Source organism: Sinocyclocheilus rhinocerous, unplaced genomic scaffold (assembly GCF_001515625.1).
Source record: "Sinocyclocheilus rhinocerous isolate Xijiao unplaced genomic scaffold, SAMN03320098_v1.1 scaffold1234, whole genome shotgun sequence".
NCBI classification, from domain to species: domain Eukaryota; kingdom Metazoa; phylum Chordata; class Actinopteri; order Cypriniformes; family Cyprinidae; genus Sinocyclocheilus; species Sinocyclocheilus rhinocerous.
In genome coordinates this window covers 127,901-148,328 of record NW_015656153.1, presented here as the reverse complement: position 1 = coordinate 148,328, position 20,428 = coordinate 127,901, and the positions used below count along the sequence as shown (strand labels likewise).

The window sequence follows — 20,428 nt, the reverse complement described above, 5'->3', positions numbered from 1 at the left end:
CGATGCGACTTCACGACAGCTCATGCCATCTATATTTTTGTTTTAAAAAATTACACTGTATTTGTGATATATTATATGATTTATTCAAAGACGTAACCAAGCACTAAACCGATAGAAACGAGTGTCACATGGAAACCACAGCGGTGTCTCTGTCTTTGTTTTGTTCGTGACATTGTCTGAAATCTCGTCTCTGGGAGCTTTATAAGATGGTTAAATTACACGACAGCTACAAAAGGCTTTTGCAAATATATACATTGTCCTCAAACATTATAGGCACACCACTTTTGGCTAGCAGATTTGTTCCTGCACATCAAAATAGACATGAAATCCGCTTCAAGGTAAGTAAAACTCTTAATATGGAGTAAAACTTAATATGGCTATTGATTACAGGTGCCCTAATTATTAATGGTGTATAGATGCATAAACCCAACGACATTACAGTTTAGACTGTATTACAGACACATATTCTCCCACTTTTTTCTGTTTAGACTTCAGGTGCTGGTGAACGAGCTCTACAGGAGAGACAGAGGCAGCACATGGCCAGAGGTTTGCCAAAACAAAAGCCCATAGCTGGAGTCAAAGAGGTCATTGTTGTTGCATCAGGGAAAGGAGGGGTGGGAAAGTCCACAACAGCAGGTCTGTTGTCTTTTGCGTTCATTGACCTTTGTGTGTTTCATGCCACAATAATTTCCAATCTGTTTGTTTTACTCTTTAATCAACTACCAGCATTTCTCTGAAAACCTCATTTAGTTTAATTTCTTCACAGTGAATCTTGCTCTTGGACTTATGGCTAACGATCAGGTGACATTCAGATAACCCTATCTCAGACACTATATTGAAACCACAAAATGATTTAACTTTTTATTAGACGATTTGCCTTCAGTAATATCTTTTTTTCGTACCACTGCTGCATGTAGAGTAAATCGGTGGGTATTCTAGATGCTGATGTCTATGGCCCCTCCGTTCCAAAGTTAATGAACCTAAAAGGAAACCCTGAATTAACCGACAGTGAGTTTTGTGGCCACATTTGCTTTGTAAACAAAATATATCTTGTTTTGTAAGAAAATTAGTTTGTCAGTCTGATCCTTTTTTCTTTATTTTCAGAGAACTTAATGAGGCCACTTGTGAATTTTGGAATTCCTTGGTAAGTACATGACTGATTAATAGTTATAGTGCAAACGTGTTATTTTATATAGCCTGCTGTTCAAAAGATTTTCAAAATGTATTTAAAAGAAGTCTTTTATGCTCGCCAAGGTTGCGTTTATTTGATCAAAATTACAGTAACAATGTCATTTAAAATGTAAATAATTCTTGTGATGTCAAAGCTGAATTTTCAGCATCATTACTCCAGTCTTCAGTGTCCTTCAGAAATCATTCTAATATGCTGATTTGCTGCTCAAGAAACATTTCTTATTATTATGTCGAACAGTTGTGCAGCTTGTTGAAACCGACATTTTTCAGGATTCCTGTAACATAAATATCATATATAGAAGCATTAAATTATTTTTTAAAAATCTCACTGACCGCAAACTTTTGAATGTTAGTTTTTTTTTTCTTTTATACAATGTTTAAATGTTTTAAGGTTTTACTTTTTGCTTCTCCGTCCTCTACAGTATGTCAATGGGCTTTCTGGTTGAAGAGGTTGCACCTATTGTGTGGAGGGGTCTGATGGTGATGTCAGCTATTGAGAAACTCATTAGACAGGTGTGCAATTTGGATTTGGAAATTGCTGCTGATAATAGGATTTTGTCAAATATCTATTTTTTTTCTCAGTTGTCCTCATCCAGCACAAATAGATGTGATTTCTTCAATAGAGTTCAATTTCCATCCATTGGCACATTTTGAATGATTGTGCATGAATTATTCTCTACCCTAGTTTCATGTGAAATTGTGTCATTTTCTGCAGTCTAAGAAAATAATCAAATTTAGTCAACATTGTTGTTCCTTTCACTACCATAATGACTTTTTCCATGCAGGTAGATTGGGGGAATCTGGATTACCTAGTGATTGATATGCCACCTGGAACTGGAGATGTCCAACTGTCTATTACTCAGAATATTCCTATAGCAGGTAAATAAACAAATGTGTTACAGCTGATTTATGGTCTGTATGCCTCTTTTTGGCATCTATTACAATCTGAAAGAAGCATTCTACCTAATGTCAGTCACAACACAGCGCCATGGATCTTTCCAATTCAGATTGTCATTTAAGGTTTGATTGTCATTGCTGGTATCAGGTGGGAGAGAATTGGATGCATTAATGTTTTCTAGTATTCAGAACATGCATTATGAAATCAGCCTTTACGGCTCTTAAACATAATGTAACCAAACATCAAGCTTAGTTGTATAATTTATGCTAAACTGATGTTTATTTGGTCTTTCAGGTGCTGTAATTGTGTCTACGCCTCAAGACATTGCCTTGCTAGATGCACGAAGAGGTGCCGAGATGTTCAGAAAGGTTAACGTTCAGGTAAAGCATTTGCTTTTGTATTTAAAGGCTCCAGCTCCAACTTGTCATTAAATTATAGTGGAAAGTAATAGAGTTTAAGCAGGTTGGGTTCATGCTGAATTGCTGATAGAGACCTACATTGAAGCAATATAAATGGCATCAAAAATATTAATATCATAATCTTTAATTTTGTGTTAATTCTGTGACAGTTATTTCCGACAGAAAATACCTGATTGGTATCAGTATTTTATTTATTTTTTTAATATAAATTTACGTTTAAGAATGTGCTTTGTGCATTCAGGTGCTGGGTCTGGTTCAGAACATGAGTGTTTTCCAGTGTCCCAAGTGCAATCATCAAACACACATTTTTGGCTCAGATGGGGCTAAAGAGCTGGCTCAGACCCTTGGTGTTGAGATGCTTGGTAAGGCCATTCTGTATAAAGTATTACATTATGACTGACTGTTTTAGCATTTAAGCACATAAAAAACTTTGATATTTATCAAATGTAATACATATTATGAGGTCAAATTGTATGTAACTAGATTTGATTCAAGTGGATTGGCCAATCTGTGAGGAGACAAGGTTTTCTTTTCTCACTCCAGGAGACATTCCTCTTCATCTCAACATAAGAGAAACATCAGACAAGGGACAGCCCGTGGTTGTGTCATCCCCAGATAGTCCAGAAGTAAGTGAATCATGTTGGATTCCTGTCTAGCTTTTCATTGTTTTCCATTAGTTACTTACTGTAAGCCTTCCATGATCTTTGGGTGCACTACACTTTGGTAACATGCATTGATAAATGACAAAATTGAAATGCAAATATTGTATATTTGTTGTATATAATATACAGTTGAAGTCAAAGGTTTACATACACCTTGCAGAATCTTCAAAATGTTAATTATTTTACCAAAATAAGAAGGATCATACAAAATGCATGTTATTGTTTATTTAGTACTGACCTGAATAAGATATTTCACATAAAAGATGTTTACAGATAATCCACTAAGAGACTAATTAGCTGGCAGACTTCAGTCAGACAGAGTTTCCCATTTTTAACAAACGTTTATAGAACTGATCTGAAAAAAGATTCATGAAATCGTTTTCTAATATATTCATGCATATTTGCCTGTTTTGCAGGCCGAGGCTTACAGAAGAGTTGCAGCAGCAGTAGTACGCCGACTAGCGGAGCATCCGAGATAAATGATGTCCACATTTAATGTAGTTTTGCTGACCTGAGGAAAATATCAGTATTGTATCATTGTCTCCTACTTGTTTACTCATTTAAATTGGTAGCATATACCTATTAGAATATTATCATTTATGTTCTTTATTTATGCACTGACATACAGTTCATGTTCTTTAGAGATTAAAATATGTAATGAAAATAATAACTCATCGCAATTATGATCATATTATAAGTGCCCTAATGTAATGTCCATTTCCATGTACAAATCTCAGATGTGGATCTTTTCCCACCAGAATAGACTGACAAGTTTTTTAAATAAAAGGAAATGGGTCAAAGGGCAGGTTTCGGGCAGCTTCAGCAAAGTGTCATTCCTCATCCATAAAGATGTTCATTACAGATCTTGACCACTTGATGGCAGTGCATATGTTTTCATACATCTGCTTGTGCTTTGTTTTTTGTTTTATAGTGATAGCTAAATTAGATCTTTCACTTAAACCATGACAAATTTTCTTCTTTTGACAGTAACATGATTGGACTCTTCTGTTACTTAATTACATTTAATAAAGATAAACGGTCCTGGTCCAATAGGAAAAGTGGGATGAAGTTTTCACGGGATGAGAAAAACAGGATCACTTCCTGCATATTTTCACAGCTCCCTTGACTCAGCTGAAACAGCCGTATTCAGTCCACCCCTGTGGAACACTGGCCAGACAGACCAGTCTGTGATTCATCACAGCAATGAAGCTATTTTGCTTTCTTTTAGTCTCAATTGCTTAACTGTTCCCAGAAGACCGACCCCGGGGTTTCAGCTGTACAATGACCTCTGCTGAATTTGGACAGTTTCACATTTGGTGTTATTTATTTTCTCTTCGTTTTCACGATAAAGAAAGCGTTATCCAATGTCATTGAGCGCAGTGCTGTGACTCACACTCCCATGAGTGTGTCATTGAGGTGTAAACCGCAAATAAACATCCATTCATATAGAGATGTAGAATTCACCAAAATTCTGCCTGGGATTTTTGTCCCAGAAAGGGAATTTCACAACGAATGGGAGAAGACCATTCATAAATCTGATCCTAGATCAGATGACCTCCACTCATGAAACCTTATCTGCTTGTGAGACACTGCATAACATGGGCATATTCAGATTACTTAACAAGCAACATGATTGAGCATGCTTCAGGTAATTCCCAGCTGGCAAGAAACGGATTTCTAAAACAGTGTCCTTGTGGCGTTCTCAGTGGCATTATAAATGCAGACTTTGCCCCATGTGGTAAATGTGGCTTATAGCTTCCACTTCCTAAGGCTATGGGGAAAAAAATCAATAATTAAATGGTGTAGCTGTGCAGCCCAAGAGGACAGAGGGCAGTCTTATTTCTGTCTCATCTTTGATTCATGAGCAGATACTGTTAATAAGATAAGCTGAGGTGCAAACAAAAGACATTTAAGGAGAAATCGTTATCTCTAAAATGAATATTGCTCAAGAATGGTCTCTTCACTGTAAATCATTCTAGTTGTGTAATGTAAAACAGCACAGTTTTTCAACCAGATCCTGATCATTATTATTATTGCAAATGGCATAAATAATTATTTAACTATGTGTGGCAATCTCTGCATCCTTATGTTCAGTACATGATGAAGTCTTCATGGCTTAAGTTTTGGCTTTATGCCTGTAAATTGGCTGAAGTGGTGATCTGCACATGTATAATAGAAGATATATATGTATAATTGATTAAAATTATGTAAGGTGCGTGCCTTCTGGGGCCGAGGTTTTTCAAAGCGGCTAAAGTATACTGTTGGCATGTATAATAAATCTTCATTAATGCTATATCTTGAGACCTGATTCTGAGAAACATCAGAACACTTTCAGAAGAAAATGTGCAAAAAATTTGAACCTTTAGGGACAGCACAGCTTGTCACTGTGGCTTATTTACCGTTAAAAGGTTCATAGTATACCTTAAGGGTATATTACCAGGGTTATTATAGTTAATTAAAATTATAATTCAATTAAAACCATAAAAAAGGCAAATAAACCTGACTGAAATAAAAAAATGAAATTTAAAAAAAGGTGACTAACACTACAGACAACACAACAGATTCAAATATTAATGAAAGCTATAATAGAAGCTAAATTCTACAATAACACTGCATACTACACTGTAAAATATGTTTTTTGAAGAAGTTTTAATATTATTGGAGCAAGTTTTACAGGAAAATACTATTTCAGTATTTCTACTTCAAATTTCACATTTAATTGAATGCTATTGCCATTTCTTTGTAATTATTTGTGAAATTTACCAGCAATTTCTAAGTGAAAACTGTTTCAAAATAATTCTACCATTTTTTTTCAGCACGCTCTAAATAATATGCATCTTTTATGAACTCTAAAGGTACAATTTTTTACACATTTCTCCCCTGTAATATATAGTCTGCAAAGCTGTTAAAATTTACCATATTGATCTTTCCTATTTTATTTATTCAATAAATTTGAATTTTTTCCCCTTCATGTGTCAGTAACAAACAACTACCCATTGAAGTTCCTTTCTATACTCTCATAGGAAGCTTGTATACTTGAATTCTGGAGATCTGCAAGTCTTGCCCATTCAGCACTTATTTAATTTTAAAACCTAGCTAAAAACAGCATTTTTAAGCTCCTGACTTTAAGATCATAGAGATATTCTGACAATATTATGCATGTGGCTGTAGTTATTTGCATGATATCTCTCTCCTGAAACCTCGTCTGCAGTGACCCGGAAACCCATTCCTTCCCACAATCCCAAGCGTGGATCCATAACCATGGCAATGTAGCAGTGCTCAGGGTAAATAGCAGCAGCAGCTGGTTCCAATTGCACTGCAGCGCAGGGGAACGGGAGGGGGTCGATGTATGCTTAAGGAGACGTCTATGAGGTGCTTTAACTCTCTAGCATTGGCATTCTTTACAATAAACTTTGGGAGCATCTCTACAAGCAATATTAGCTGTATAAAACTATATTTTAGGTAGTTGAGCAGGTATTTATTGAAAAAACAATGTGGGGAATATCCTTCCTGTATCAAACATTTACCTAAGCCTTTGGCTATTTTATTTTATAGATTACATTAAATGCATAGGGATGACTGGCCTTATCTTGCACAATCAGGCTCCACGCAAAGGGTGTGGACACCAGGGCTTCTCAGCAAGACTCCAAGCACAGCTGACAGTGAATCTGCAGATCTGAGGGGTGTTGGAAGGAGATTTGGGGGTGGGGGGAAGGTAAATAATTCATGATGTAAAAAAGAGAGAGGGCAAGATTTAAAGGAGGCACAGACACATTACGAGGCCTGATGCTGACCGTTTGATGTCCACACATTTGTGTTTTGTGGGCAGTAGCTGCACTAATGAACATAAGAACATTAATTAGTGCTATACTTTGCATACAGTCTGTGTTGGGGAAGCTCGGTCATTATAGAAGATAATTCTGTTATTAGGTATTATTGATAGCAAGACAACTTTTAAACATAAAAAAAAAAAAAAAAATTGCTACCAGGAGTCTGTCACAGCTTCTGAAGAACCCGAGCTCTCGGTGAAACTCGCCGTTAACGGAGAACACGGTCGTGTTGTAATGTCGAGTCTAGTGCACTACCTAGCTTTTCATCTAAACCATCTGGACGTTTCGGCGAGAGAGAATCAGAGCTTTTTTCCTGACAGAAGGAATCGATTCAGTGTAAAACGATAGGGTTTTTCTTCTCTTCTTATCAAATACAGTTAGGCATTTATGAAACATTTATTAAACCAGCCTCAATTACAGCCTGTCTTCATGCTGAACGTCTTTCCGTATTATTGATAGCAAGACAACTTTTAAACATAAAAAAAAAAAAAAAAAATTGCTACTTTTCAATAAATGTATTGTTGGCTAAAACTAAAATTAAAGCCAAAACTATTAAAAATCATTTCGGTAATTTAAATAAATTGGAAATAAAATAAAAATAAAAATATTATATGAAAAGCTTGAAACAAAACTGATAAATGTTGCATTGTCACAACTAACTGAAATAAGTTTAAATTGAAGTACTACAATTACTAAAACTGAAATAAAAATCTTTCAAATTAAAGCTATAGAAATATTTAAAAAGTAATAAAAATGACAAAACAAAATTACTAAAACTATAATTAAAATGTAAACTGAAATAGTTTTAATGGATGGTTTTCAAATGAACATCCATTAGAGGAAGTGATGGCTGCACATGGCTGATGGCAGTAACATTTGAATGTCAAATTCTGACACAATCATGACACTGTGATGAAATTCACTTTCAGACCCACAGGCTTTTAGAGCCATTGTTCAACAAAACAGATCAGATCTGGATAAAAAAATAAATAAAAACTGTAGTCAGACTATCTGATTTATAGTTTTAAAGCGCAGCCTCAGAGAATCCTGAAAAAAAATATCATGGTTTTCACAAAAACATTAAGCAGCACAACTCTGTATTTGAAAAATAATGTGTTTTTTGAACATTAAAGCATGTCAACATATTCTGTTACACCAAATACACAAAATAATGATCTTTAAAAAAGCATCATATGACCCCTTTAATGATACAAAATGTTTCTTGAACAGCAAATCAGCATATTGGGATTATTTCTGAAAGATCATGTGACACTGAAGACTGGAGTAATGATGCTGAAAACTTAGCCATCACAGGAATAAATTATTCTTTTAAATACATTAAAATAGAAAACATATTTTAAATTGTAATATTATTTCACAACAGTTTTAGTGTATTTTTGATCAAATAAATGCAGTGATGAACATGACTTCTCTCAAAAACATTAAAAATGTTATTGCCATTTTTTTAGCTTTTGAATGGTATTTGCGGTATGAAAATATGTGAAGTATGAAACATTTAGGAAAAATAAACGACCCATTTTTTTTCTGTCTTGACCAACATGTAGGCTACTTTTGAACACTTTGACAATAATATCAAGTAAAAATTCACTGAACAAAAATTCAACCTTCTAAAAATGAAAACATATGTTTTGTGTCTTTTCTTATTAATTAGCAGTGCCAAATTTACCTGCAGTGATAAGTTTAATTTTTTAAGTTTCCAATTTTTCAAACAAAGATGTCGTTAACCACATGATGACGACAATATTTTTATAGACAAAACAATGATTTCAGACCCTAAGTGGTCGAATTGACCATCTGCATTTACAAAAGAAGAAACTTGACATTTGTATTGCGTCCCAGGACAGGGAGTGGCTGGCCACTGACCACAGATAGGCGTTGCCTTGGGAACAGATGCTCTCTAGACAATAGATTTGGTGAACGGCGAATCATTTTATGGAACACAAACATATCAAACACAAGAAGCAGCATGGGCACACCTCAGTGTATGTGTGTGTGTGACCCACCTTCATTCCTTAATCAGACCAACCCATGTCTAGTTCTGCTGGTTAGAAGCAGGGGATCCTTCTGCCTGGCACAGACATTTATAAATACTGAAGGAGTATGTGTTCAAAAGGAATCATAAAAAAAGAAATCATAAATGTATAATAGTAAAGCAAAGTGTGTGTCTGTTAAGAATAATCATAACTTAAATGGTTAACAGTGTACTATAAACATTGTCCTGGGTTATCTGGGTACAAAAACAAAAAACAAACAAACAAAAATAAAAAACAATGTACTACAGATGTTTGCTAAGTTCATTGTAGCATACAATCTCTTGCTAAATGAACACCAGTGACTACCACTGACATGTTTTATTGATGAAGTAAAGGTATGATGAACTAGTTTATTATAAAAGCTGGACTCAGAAAAGATTTTAAATTTAACTTTAGACTTAATAAATAAAAACGTACAAACAGGATAAGACCGGCCTTCCCAATCTATGGTGTTTTTGTGTCATTGAAATAGCAGATGAGCATTCATACAAACAGACCAGGGGGCTGTTTCATAAAACAAGTTTACCAAATAAGCCAGGCTTATTTCACTTAGTCTGATTTATTTTGAACCAAATCAAGTGACAATAAGTCAGACTAACTGAAATAAACCTGGCTTATTTTATTTGGTAAACTTGTTTTATGAAACAGCACCCAGGGCTGTTTATTTCAGTTAGTCTGACTTATTGTCGGTCGATTTGGTTCAAAATAAGTCAGACTAACTGAAATAAGCCTGGCTTGGTAAACTTGTTTTTTGAAACAGTACCCAGGTCAACAGAGCTTTAACTTCCAGCTTTAAACAACTAGTTTTTTAATAAAGTAATATAACATATTTCACAATTCATATACAAATCATTTATTAAAAAATATCACGTAGCTATTTAAAAATAAAAACAGTGACTTATTTGAAAACATACATCATTTGTAAATGGTACTAGTTGAGAACAAAAAATATATATAAATTAATTTTAAAAATCACTGAGAAATGTCCAAATAAATAAAACATCCAAAAACTCCAACCTTGGAGCAAAACGTTAATGCAATTTTAGTAAATCTCAGTCCAAAACGCTACTACAACCAATATGTAAATATAGCCTAATAACAGATAGATAGATAGGAACAGAGTTATAGTGTTAATACAAATAGAGAGAGAGAGAGAGAGACTCTCCGTCGCCATTACTGACTGGAATGAGTGGGGAGGGGATGGCTCTCCGATTACACGCATACCACTCTTACTGCTAGAAAACACTGAAAACAACCACTTTGGTGAAATTTCGCCGATTATTCCAACCGGTCACGGGAAACGCGACAAAACTGTGATTTGTTTCGGTATCGCATGAGCAGAAATTAAAGGAAATAGTTGGAATGCCTCCTCCTATCTGTGGTGTCTGGAGCTGGGAGCGACCATGTTAGGTAGGGGAATGTACACGGAGTATGTGACTTTCCAGCATGCTTTTTGTCGTTTGCTAAACTGAATTTCGTTTAATGTGTGATTTATTTCCACGTCTAGGCGGTAGTTGTGTAGCTTTATGTAAATGCACAGATTTGTCTGTCTCGCTTACAGTGCGTTATGTCGGTGTCACACTTAACTAGCCCTGGCTAACTGGGAAGCTAGCAAGCAAAGGAAGCATATAATGCCTTGTTAGAGGCAAGGCCCGTGTCGATGCGAATACAAATAAGCATATTAACACATACTAAACAGATCTAAATCGCCGTGTTATTTAATGCAAGAGCGTGTGCGTATTGATTGCTTGTGATAAAACTATTCTGATGTGAAATTAAATTCCTGGGATTCAAATGGAGTGGACGCCTGTGGGTTTTGAAGTAAATAATGCACACATTCTTGGCAATTTGGAAGCCACATTTAGCAATAATTCTCTCGACTAGTTGTGGGAATCGTCGCGTGCACATCTGATCGCAGTGTGGCTCGTAATAGCGCTTCTGTTCGTTATTCCTTCTCACCTTCAGCAGATGCTTGTGTCTGCTTTACATCCTCGCTTAGAAATACAGCCCACCGTCGTTAAGAAACGCGTCTCGACATTGATGTCCTATGTTTCCGTGATTGAACGCCCGTGAAGTCCTGTCGTTGATGTCTCATAAATGCGGTCATGTATGACATCCACCTCAATACAAAGGGATATTTCGGCCAAAATGAAATTTCTGTCATCATTTACTCCAGTCTTCCCACGGTTATGGAAGAACTGAAAAAATCTGAGACTGAGAATGATCAAAAGTGTTTTCCCTACCCGAAATGAATAACATCTTAAAATTCATGAGCATTTTTAAACTGAATATGCAGTTTGTAGTTATGTTAAAATTGTGCGATATTTCATCATATAGGCTAGGTATTGATTTTGTGTAGCGTGATTCGATTTGGTTGTTCTTTTGAGTCGGTTCTTTTGAATGAATCGGTCAAACTGGTTCACGAAATGTTTGAAAGATTCATTAGCAAGTCGATGTGAATCTAAATGCCCTTCAAAAGTCCTTATACAGTAATTATAAATGACTGAAAAAGACCTGGGAATGTATTGATCAAACAATGTATGCCTTTATTTCTTCTGTGGAACAAAGAATGGCAGCTTCATTTATCAGTTACTTTCATTATGTGGAAAACAGATGCAATAAAAAAAGTGACTCAGGCTGTCATTCTGGCTAATATCTCCTTTTGTGTTCCACTGAGAAAGAAAGTCATACAGGTTTGGAACGACACAAAGATGAGTAAATGATGACACAATTTTCACAAATGTGAATCTTTTAAAGACACATCATGCTCGCTTATCGCAGTTATTTCTGGGGCAATATATAGCACAACAAAAAGTTGTTATCGTGACAGGCCTACTGCCAAATTCAAAAGTGGTTCTAGTTATGCTTTTAAGAGCCAACACTGAATTGAATTGCATTTATAAGATATTTTCTTGCAGTTGTTTTGTGTTTATCATGAACTTAATGCTCTTGAGTGTAAATTAGCCAATTTGCTGCCTTATTTCTACTGACAGATGCATTTGTTTGTTAGTACAAAGCTTGTCACTGCAGATGACAAGCATAGCTTGCATATTTTCTAAAAACACTGGAGTACATGCAGTAAACGCATATTACAGTGAAAGAGCTAGTGCCACAGTGTCAGTACTCCTACTTATGATAAATTAATGCATTGAAGATGTGTGTCACATGTGGATTGTTGAGATAGTTTTGTACCCTGAGCAGTTGTGGTAGTGTTTGCAGACTTTAAATATAAAAAGGGTATTCAAAATGCAAATGCATTGGCAATAATATTTCATAATAGTATTATTAGTGTCATGCTTGAATTTTTAGATATCAGTAATGATGCATACTGTTATGTTGCATATTGTGAGTCATCATTTTTTATTGTACTTGTTTGTTTTGTATTGTGATTGTGCCTGTGTTGTCATCTGACTTGTTAAATTCAGTATGATAAATGATAAGTGTTTGGCTATTGAAAACAAAACTTTACACTTCATCTTATTGTTGACTAATTTAATAATTTTTGCAGGCAGGTGATAGGAGAGGAAAGAGCAGTCGTCCGGGTCAGATGATCAAGATTAAAGCTACATCGGCTCATGCAAAGTGAGAAATGGAAATGCGCCTGCACTAGCAAATGGAAGTACGTGCTTGCCTGGCCGGCATACTTTGCTTAGCGTAACAAGCAATGAGAGGGGCAATATAATGGCCAAGAATAAGGAGCCCCGTCCGACATACGCTATCAGTGTCGTCGGACTCTCAGGCACTGAGAAAGAGAAGGGCAACTGCGGCGTAGGTAAATCCTGCCTATGCAACAGATATGTGCACCCCAGTGCGGACTGCTACTACTTGGAGCACACTTCTGTGTTGAGCACAATTGACTTTGGAGGGCGCGTGGTGAATAACGATCATTTCTTATACTGGGGTGAAGTGTTACATCGAGGGGACGATGGCCTCGAGTGTCGAATCCAGGTCATTGAGCAGACTGAGTTCATTGATGACCAAACTTTCTTGCCTCATCGGAGCACAAACCTGCAGCCTTACACGAAAAGGGCTGCAAATACGAAGCTTCAGTCTGCTGAGAAGCTGATGTACATTTGCACAGACCAGCTTGGGTTGGAACAGGATTTTGATCAGAAGCAGATGCCTGATGGCAAGCTGAACATCGATGGCTTTGTGTTGTGTATAGATGTAAGCAAAGGATGCAATAGGAAATTCGACGACCAGATGAAATTTGTCCTCAGCCTTCATTCTCAGATTTCCAAGACGAAAAAACCCATAATCATCGTTGCAACAAAATGTGATGAGTGTGTCGAGCAATACCTGAGGGAGGTGCAGACGTTTGTTACAGGTAAAAAGAATCTCATGTTGGTGGAAACATCAGCTCGAGCGTCTGTGAACGTGGAACTCTGTTTCAATGCACTGATACAGCAGATGGACAAAACCCGAGGAAAACCCAAAATCATCTCTTATTTGGAAGCGTACAAATCCCAGAGACTATTAGTAGCTTCAGTTTCAGACAAGTTTGAAAAGCTCATCGTTCAAACTGTCCGAGATTATCACACAAGCTGGAAAATTGTGAGCAATAAGTTGAAAAGCCACCCAAACTATGACGAGTACATCAACATAGAAGGCACCAAAAAGGCTAGAAACACCTTTTCGAAGCACATAGAACAGCTGAGACAAGAGCATATCAAGAGGCGGCGTGAGGATTACCTTACAAGTCTGCCAAAAATTCTTAATAAGTTGCTGAACAACCTGGAGGAAATTGAGATGCTGAGTTGGACTGAGGCTCAGAGCTTTATAAAGAGCAGGCCTGAGTTTCAGTACTGTTTCATTGAGTTAGAACAAACGCCGTGGTATGAGACAGACCACCTCGATAAAACCGACGACAGAAGAGTGCCCTTCGATATCCTCAAAACCATGGAAGGAGAGAGGATTTATCAAAACCACGTACAGCATTTGATATCTGACAAGAGGCGTTTGGAGATGAAGGAGAAATTCAAGAAGACGCTGGAGCGAGTGCATTTCATTAGCCCCGGCCAGCCGTGGGAAGAGGTCATGTGCTTTGTCATGGAGGACGAGGCATACAAGCACATCACCGAATCAGATCGCAGGGATGTTTACAGTCGGCATCAGCAGGAAATAGTTGAAAGGGCCAAAGAGGAGTTTCAGGAAATGCTTTTTGAGCATGCAGAGTTGTTCTATGACCTCGATTTGAACGCGACCCCGAGCTATGACAAAATGAGTGAGATTCATGCCGTGCTTAACGAGGAACCTAGATACAGAGCTCTCCAGAAACTCGCCACTGACAGGGAATCACTTTTACTGAAACACATCGGGTTTGTCTATCACCCCACGAAGGAAACGTGCCTCAGTGGCACAGCCTGCATCGATCTCAAAGTCGAGCAAGTCCTCGCCAACCGGCTGGTTCAGCTAGATCACGGCCGCTCGAATATCTACTACAACAGTGCCAACATTGATAAGGTTAACTTGTGTCTCGTGGGCAGAGAAGGATTGGCGCAGGAGCTCGCAAATGAAATCCGAGCTCAGTCCACTGATGATGAATACACCCTTGATGGGAAAATCTATGAATTAGACCTTTTGCCTGTGGATGTCAATTCCGGCATGCTTTTGAACCATTCCTGGATATCGACTTTCAAGCCCCATGGGTTCTTTTGTGTCTTCAGCTCTATAGAGTCGCTTAATTACATCGGTGACCGCGTAAGCCGGATCCGAGCTGAGATTGCCCAGAGCAGAAGGGATAGGTATAGCCAGCCGGTGCCATTCATTCTCATTCTAGCAAATCAGCGTGACAGTGTTTGCAAAAACATGCCTATTTTGAGGCATCAAGGCCAACAGCTTGCAAATAAGCTACAGTGTACTTTTGTAGATATACTCGCCGGCACTTTCCCCAGAAAGTTTAATGAGTCTCAGATAAAACAGGCCCTCAGAGCGGTGTTGGAGGGATTGAAGCACAATTTCGACATGATGAGCCCCATGCCCTCCATTAAGGATCTGTCGGAGACAGATTTGCGGATAGTCATGTGTGCCATGTGTGGAGATCCGTTCAGCGTGGATCTCATTCTCTCACCGTTCTTGGACTCACATTCCTGCAGCGCCGGACAGCCTGGGCAGTGCAACACGTTGATCCTTGACAAAATCATTGGGGGTATGCGCAGACGCATACATGTCACTGTGCTCTCCTACCACTCCTCCATTGGAATCAGAAAGGACGAATTGGTGCATGGGTACATTCTTGTTTACTCAGCAAAACGAAAGTCTTCCATGGCTATGCTGAGGGCGTTCCTGGCCGAAGTCCAGGATGTCATTCCAGTTCAACTGGTGGCCATTACGGACAGCCAAGCGGACTTCTTCGAGAATGAGGCGATAAAAGAGCTAATGACTGAAGGTGAGCACATTGCCACAGAAATTACGGCCAAGTTTACCGCTCTCTACTCCTTGTCCCAGTATCACAGACAGACAGAAGTTTTCACGCCATTTTTCAACGAGGTCCTCGAGAAGAAGAGCAACATTGAAAGCTACTTTATGTTTGATAATGGCAGGGACGGAACAGGCACCGGTGAAGACGTCTTCCCGCAGTCACCTCATAGCCATTCGCCTGCCTACCAGTATTACCCTGACTCTGAGGACGATGGGGAGGGACCGCCACCTTACAGCCCGATAGGCGATGATGTGCAGCTGCTGCCCAATCCTAGTGAACGGAAGTACAGAATCGACCTGGAAGGAAACGAGTACCCAGTTCACAGCACACCTCTTGGTGATCACGAGCGTAACCACAAAGTGCCTCCCCCGGTAAAACCCAAGCCCAATGTGCTGCCCAAGCCCAATGTTAAAAAGCTGGACCCCAACCTACTGAGGACCATTGAAGCTGGAATGAGGACCTCCAGGTGGACACGTGGTCCAATGATGGGTCACGGCGATGACCTTGAAGCATCTGATAACTATGCAGAGCCGGCCGACACGCTTCTCAAATCAAAAGGCTTCAGTGATGACATCTATGCCGTACCGGAAGACGCACACAGCAGATCTGGCAGGATCCGCAATTCGTTCGGCGGACTCGCTTTGCACGGGGATGAGGAGAATGGCTTTGACTCCATGTCTAAGTCTCAGGGTGGCAGAAGGCCTTCTAAGTACAAACATCGTTCCAAGATCCTCTTCAGCAAGACAAAAGCTTATCATAGACGAGTGCATTCAGATGTCAGTGATGATGAGTCGGGGCCTGCGATGCAGAAGAAGAAGAAAGGAAGGGGCAACCGAGGAAGTGAAGAAGATCCACTTCTCTCACCAGTGGATCCTTGGAAAGGAGGGATAGACAATCCAGCCATCACATCAGACCCAGAGCAGGATGATAAGAAAATGAAGAAAAAGAAACCACCAAAGACCAAGGAACCCAAAAAGGTAAGCTACTACTTTTCAATTACCTAGGGAAATGTAAAGTTACTTTAGTAGTTTAATACCACTGTTAAATCTTTAGCAAATCTCAAAATGTATATTCACTTTTCATACTGTACATTATTTTGTAATGCCTAAATTCAGTTTAAAATGATACTTTTTAGTTTTTAGATTGAGTCATCAGCATGCATTGTAGTGATCATGTGTTATTGTCATTTTTTTATTAACAGACAAAGTCAACAAAGACCACAAAGCCATTGTATCCACCAACTCGTAGAAATTGGGAAAGCAACTATTTTGGGGTGCCTCTTCAGAACTTGGTCACACCTGATAGGCCCATACCTCTGTTCATTGAGAAGTGTGTTGACTACATTGAGCGCACAGGTACGTTTCTTGTTTTTGTAAAGCTGGTTTACTAAATAGCATCCGAAAATGTGGAAATGCTTCTATCAGTTCTCCGGTTTAAAGGCTGTTTGAGAATTTAATCTTTCTTGTGTGAGTTTACTAGCATAAAGTGATTTATGTTTGTCATTTTTGTCCATGGCATTTTTCATTTAGTAGGTTGCAGCTTTAGGAACATTTGGTAACAATTTGTCTTTCTTGGTCCTGAGATACTTTACTGAAAATTGTACATTTGTGCGTTTCGTGTTGCTTATTTTGTGAGCCTGATACAGTCCATATTTTAAAGCACAGGAAATTCTGCATACTATCAATGAGTAAATGAATGAAATCCATTAATCTGAGGTAATAAATTCTGACACAACAGGAAGTTGACGGGCAGGGGTGGAGGGAAGTCCATCTGGTAAATGATTGAATGGATTTTTATGGCACGTGTTATGATTATCTAATTTTTCCCAGAGCACTTTGTTCAGTTAGATTGTGGTTTGCATTTTCATGGACTCTGCAAGTGCTGTGTAAACACTGAGGCCCGTCACATATCTTAGCCACGGGGTGGGTTAACATCATTTCAGGACATGCTGACCATATTTGGACTAGAACAAAGTCCGCTTCATATGCTTAAAGCAGTGATAGAGGCCCTTTAACTGTGCCTGTTTGTTTGGTTACAACATGCCCTTCAGTAGCTTGTTCTGTAACTGTGTTCAATGGAAACTCTGACTAACACGGCTGTCAATAAGCCCAGCCGACCCATAATATAGCTTGAGGTTTCATGAGCGAGTAGGTGACGCCCACATACTGCCGTTCAGGTTGGTTGTGGCTATAGATCAGTGAAACTCATGCATAGATGACATGCACTGATGTGGTTTCTTGAGGAAATTATTAAACTGCAGTTTGTGGTTTTTATGGTGTGTACTGGAAGTGGGCAAAGTGTCTGTGGTGAGCGTAATACTAGGTCAATTTGCAGGTTGAACTGGTTTTGCTTTGTGTATGTGTGGCCGTACATACATGAAGCCTATATGTGATGATCCGAAACACTTTTTTGCTGATCTCATGTTTAGAATCTCGCATAGTGCTGTGTCCACAGTTAATGTGCAGGACGATTGATTTTGTTGGTAAGTGGCTTGATTCTGTGTGTAACATGCAGGTTTGTAGACCATAGGGAAACATTTAGCTTAATAAATTTGGTATAATTCATGGGGAGACAAGATGTTAAAATTCTGTTTTCATATCGCTGATGATATATAGATATTGAAATTATACACAATTTTGTCTAAAAAAATACAACTAAAAACTAAAATCATGCATTTTAAAGGCTACAGGTGAATTTAGGCATCACATGTACAATTGTACAAATGTACTATTAAAATTATTTATTTATTTCATATTCATTTTGAGATTTCCTAAAGATTATCTATAGGGAGTTCACAGTATTAAAATTCTACCAATAATCTGATTTGTTATTCTAAAGTTAACAGATCGAGAACAGATAAATGTACAATATTAACATTTTATGCAGTTTTGTTAAAAAAAGACTGAAAATTAAAATCAGGCAACAAGTTAATTTAACAATATTATGTACAGTACAAAAAATTATTTTTTTCTAAAGCTTAAATTTAAGTGTTACAATTAAAGTAGTTTTAAGATTACCTTTAAGTGATTGTTTGATGATGAAAGGCAAATGTAAAAATAGTCAATGAGCATTAATAATTAACTGTCCAATAGCATCCGATAAATGTTCAATGTTGACCAGTATCGCTACATTAAGAAATATAAAAAAATATACAGTATATATTCAATACTAGTAGTTAATATTAATATTTATTATATTTGAACTACCCCTTTAAAATAAAGCTGTTTTATTGACGGTGGCTGAATCTGGGCCTTTTTTTGGTTCCTGTGGAATAGGACGAGATGGCACAATGTGCCCATGGCTGCGTCTGAGCATCGCAGGGCTCTGTTTAAGAGCTTTTTGAAAGCATCTTGCCTCAAAGAGCTGTGCAGATGAAAAGGCTCATCAAACACCCTGCCCCCCAAGCCAAACGCTCACTCCCTCCCATTTATGCCCCCCTATCTCGCTCTGTACTGCATTGTGAAACCCAGAGGAAATGATAATACTTGACTCTCTTTTTTTCTGTGGCCAAGAACAAGTAGTCCAACAATCCACTCCTCCAAACATGGTGTATGCACACACACAGTCCTTTATTTCTCGCGGCCCATCCGTTCTGAAAACCAAGACCCTGCGTTAAAAACTGTACAGAGAAAATGGACTTTATGGATGTTTCCTAATTGACTTTCATGGCTCATTTAGGCCTGGATGCTTCATTTATCCATCAGAAGAGTACCCCCATTGTCATTTCCTCCTTGCAGGGCTTCGCAGTAATAACCCCTTCTGTGTGAAACATTATGGATGTTTAGATATTCTTATGAGACACTTAACTATGAAATAAACCATGAACTCAACAGACACAGGGGAAGTACGATCAGAAAAAAATCGTTGCAGCAGTTCCCAGAAAATATTTCCGAACCTTGAAGAGGACGATCATATTCATGAGGCCTACATGAATGTTTAAATCAGCTGACCTCAAAGCGCAATATTTGTTTTTTACCGTGACGTGCTTCTATCCAAATGAAGGAATTTTGTGCCAATTTTGAAAATGTTGCAACAAACAGGATGCAAATTAGGTGCGTTTTAGTTGACTTGATGTGTTCCTTACGGGTGCAGCGGTGCGTTAAACAGCTCTGTGGAAAGGAGGTAATTTACACACAGTTCTTTTTTGTTTGTTTTGCATGTTTGAATTGTTTAAAATGGTTGTACAGTTGGAACATTAGCTAATTATTCATACAACAAAGCATTTCCTGGAAATATTTAATGTTAATGTTACAACATTTCCAGTAAATGCTTTGGTATGTAAATAGTCCCAATACAGTTAGTTGTTTAGTAATATTCCAATTAGTTAATATTCCAAATGATGTCTTAATATCCAACTAATTAAATTTGAAACATTTATTATTTATTTAAACAATGCATTTCTGTAAATATTTGAATGTTAATTATTAGAATTATACTGTATATATCGAACTAACTGGAATTGTAATATTAACTTATTAGCATTTGCAAGAAATATTTTAGTATCAACTAATTGGAGTTGGAATATTAAATAATTACTTATGCAACAAAGCATTTCCAGAAAGAATATTGGAATATAAATTAATTGGAATTAGAATGCTAATAACCAACTAACTGGAGTTGGAATAATAACTAATTATTTAGTTATTAGACTTATAAGTGCATTACCGCCACCTATCTCTCAAGTGGACCATTGACACTCCTAATTGAGATTGTAGATAGAGTGTCAATGGTCCATTTGAGAGATAGGTGGCAGTAATGCACTTATAAGTCTGCGATCCGCCGTAAAGCAAGAAAAAGAAAACGCCGCCTCACGCGCCTGCTGTTGAGAACGCACTCAGGAGGACGCGCGCCTCTCAGGGCAGTTCGGACATTGCGTGAATCAGAGGTAAAAAACGATATAAATACTGTTTCTTGCACAGACCGATCGTTTTGTGTCTTTACACATCAATGTAT

General features: G+C 37.8%; 2 protein-coding genes across 2 annotated transcripts in view; both read left to right on the top strand.

The window, feature by feature from the left end:
* LOC107719449 (iron-sulfur protein NUBPL-like) lies at positions 1 to 4,610 on the top strand. Its single transcript, XM_016526857.1, has 11 exons — positions 1 to 338; positions 489 to 636; positions 767 to 801; positions 918 to 1,008; positions 1,105 to 1,144; positions 1,614 to 1,704; positions 1,977 to 2,070; positions 2,384 to 2,469; positions 2,750 to 2,870; positions 3,052 to 3,134; positions 3,587 to 4,610. Exons 1-11 carry the CDS (start codon positions 207 to 209, stop codon positions 3,647 to 3,649), a joined length of 984 nt encoding a protein of 327 aa, XP_016382343.1. The 5' UTR covers positions 1 to 206; the 3' UTR covers positions 3,650 to 4,610.
* Positions 4,611 to 10,232: 5,622 nt separating this feature from the next.
* Positions 10,233 to 20,428, top strand: part of LOC107719447 (rho GTPase-activating protein 5-like) — a 55,001-nt gene continuing 44,805 nt past the window's right edge. The window contains exons 1-3 of the mRNA XM_016526853.1: positions 10,233 to 10,464; positions 12,563 to 16,452; positions 16,677 to 16,830. Coding sequence (XP_016382339.1) covers positions 12,736 to 16,452; positions 16,677 to 16,830 — 3,871 coding nt within the window. The 5' untranslated portion in view covers positions 10,233 to 10,464; positions 12,563 to 12,735. The remainder of the gene's footprint in view (positions 10,465 to 12,562; positions 16,453 to 16,676; positions 16,831 to 20,428) is intronic.

Coding starts and splice junctions, on each gene's coding strand:
- LOC107719449 (XM_016526857.1), top strand. CDS start 207: ATGGTTAAATTACACGACAGCTACAAAAGGCTTTTGCAAATATATACA. Junction 1,145..1,613: donor GTGAATTTTGGAATTCCTTG/GTAAGTACATGA, acceptor CGTCCTCTACAG/TATGTCAATGGGCTTTCTGG. Junction 2,071..2,383: donor TCAGAATATTCCTATAGCAG/GTAAATAAACAA, acceptor TTGGTCTTTCAG/GTGCTGTAATTGTGTCTACG.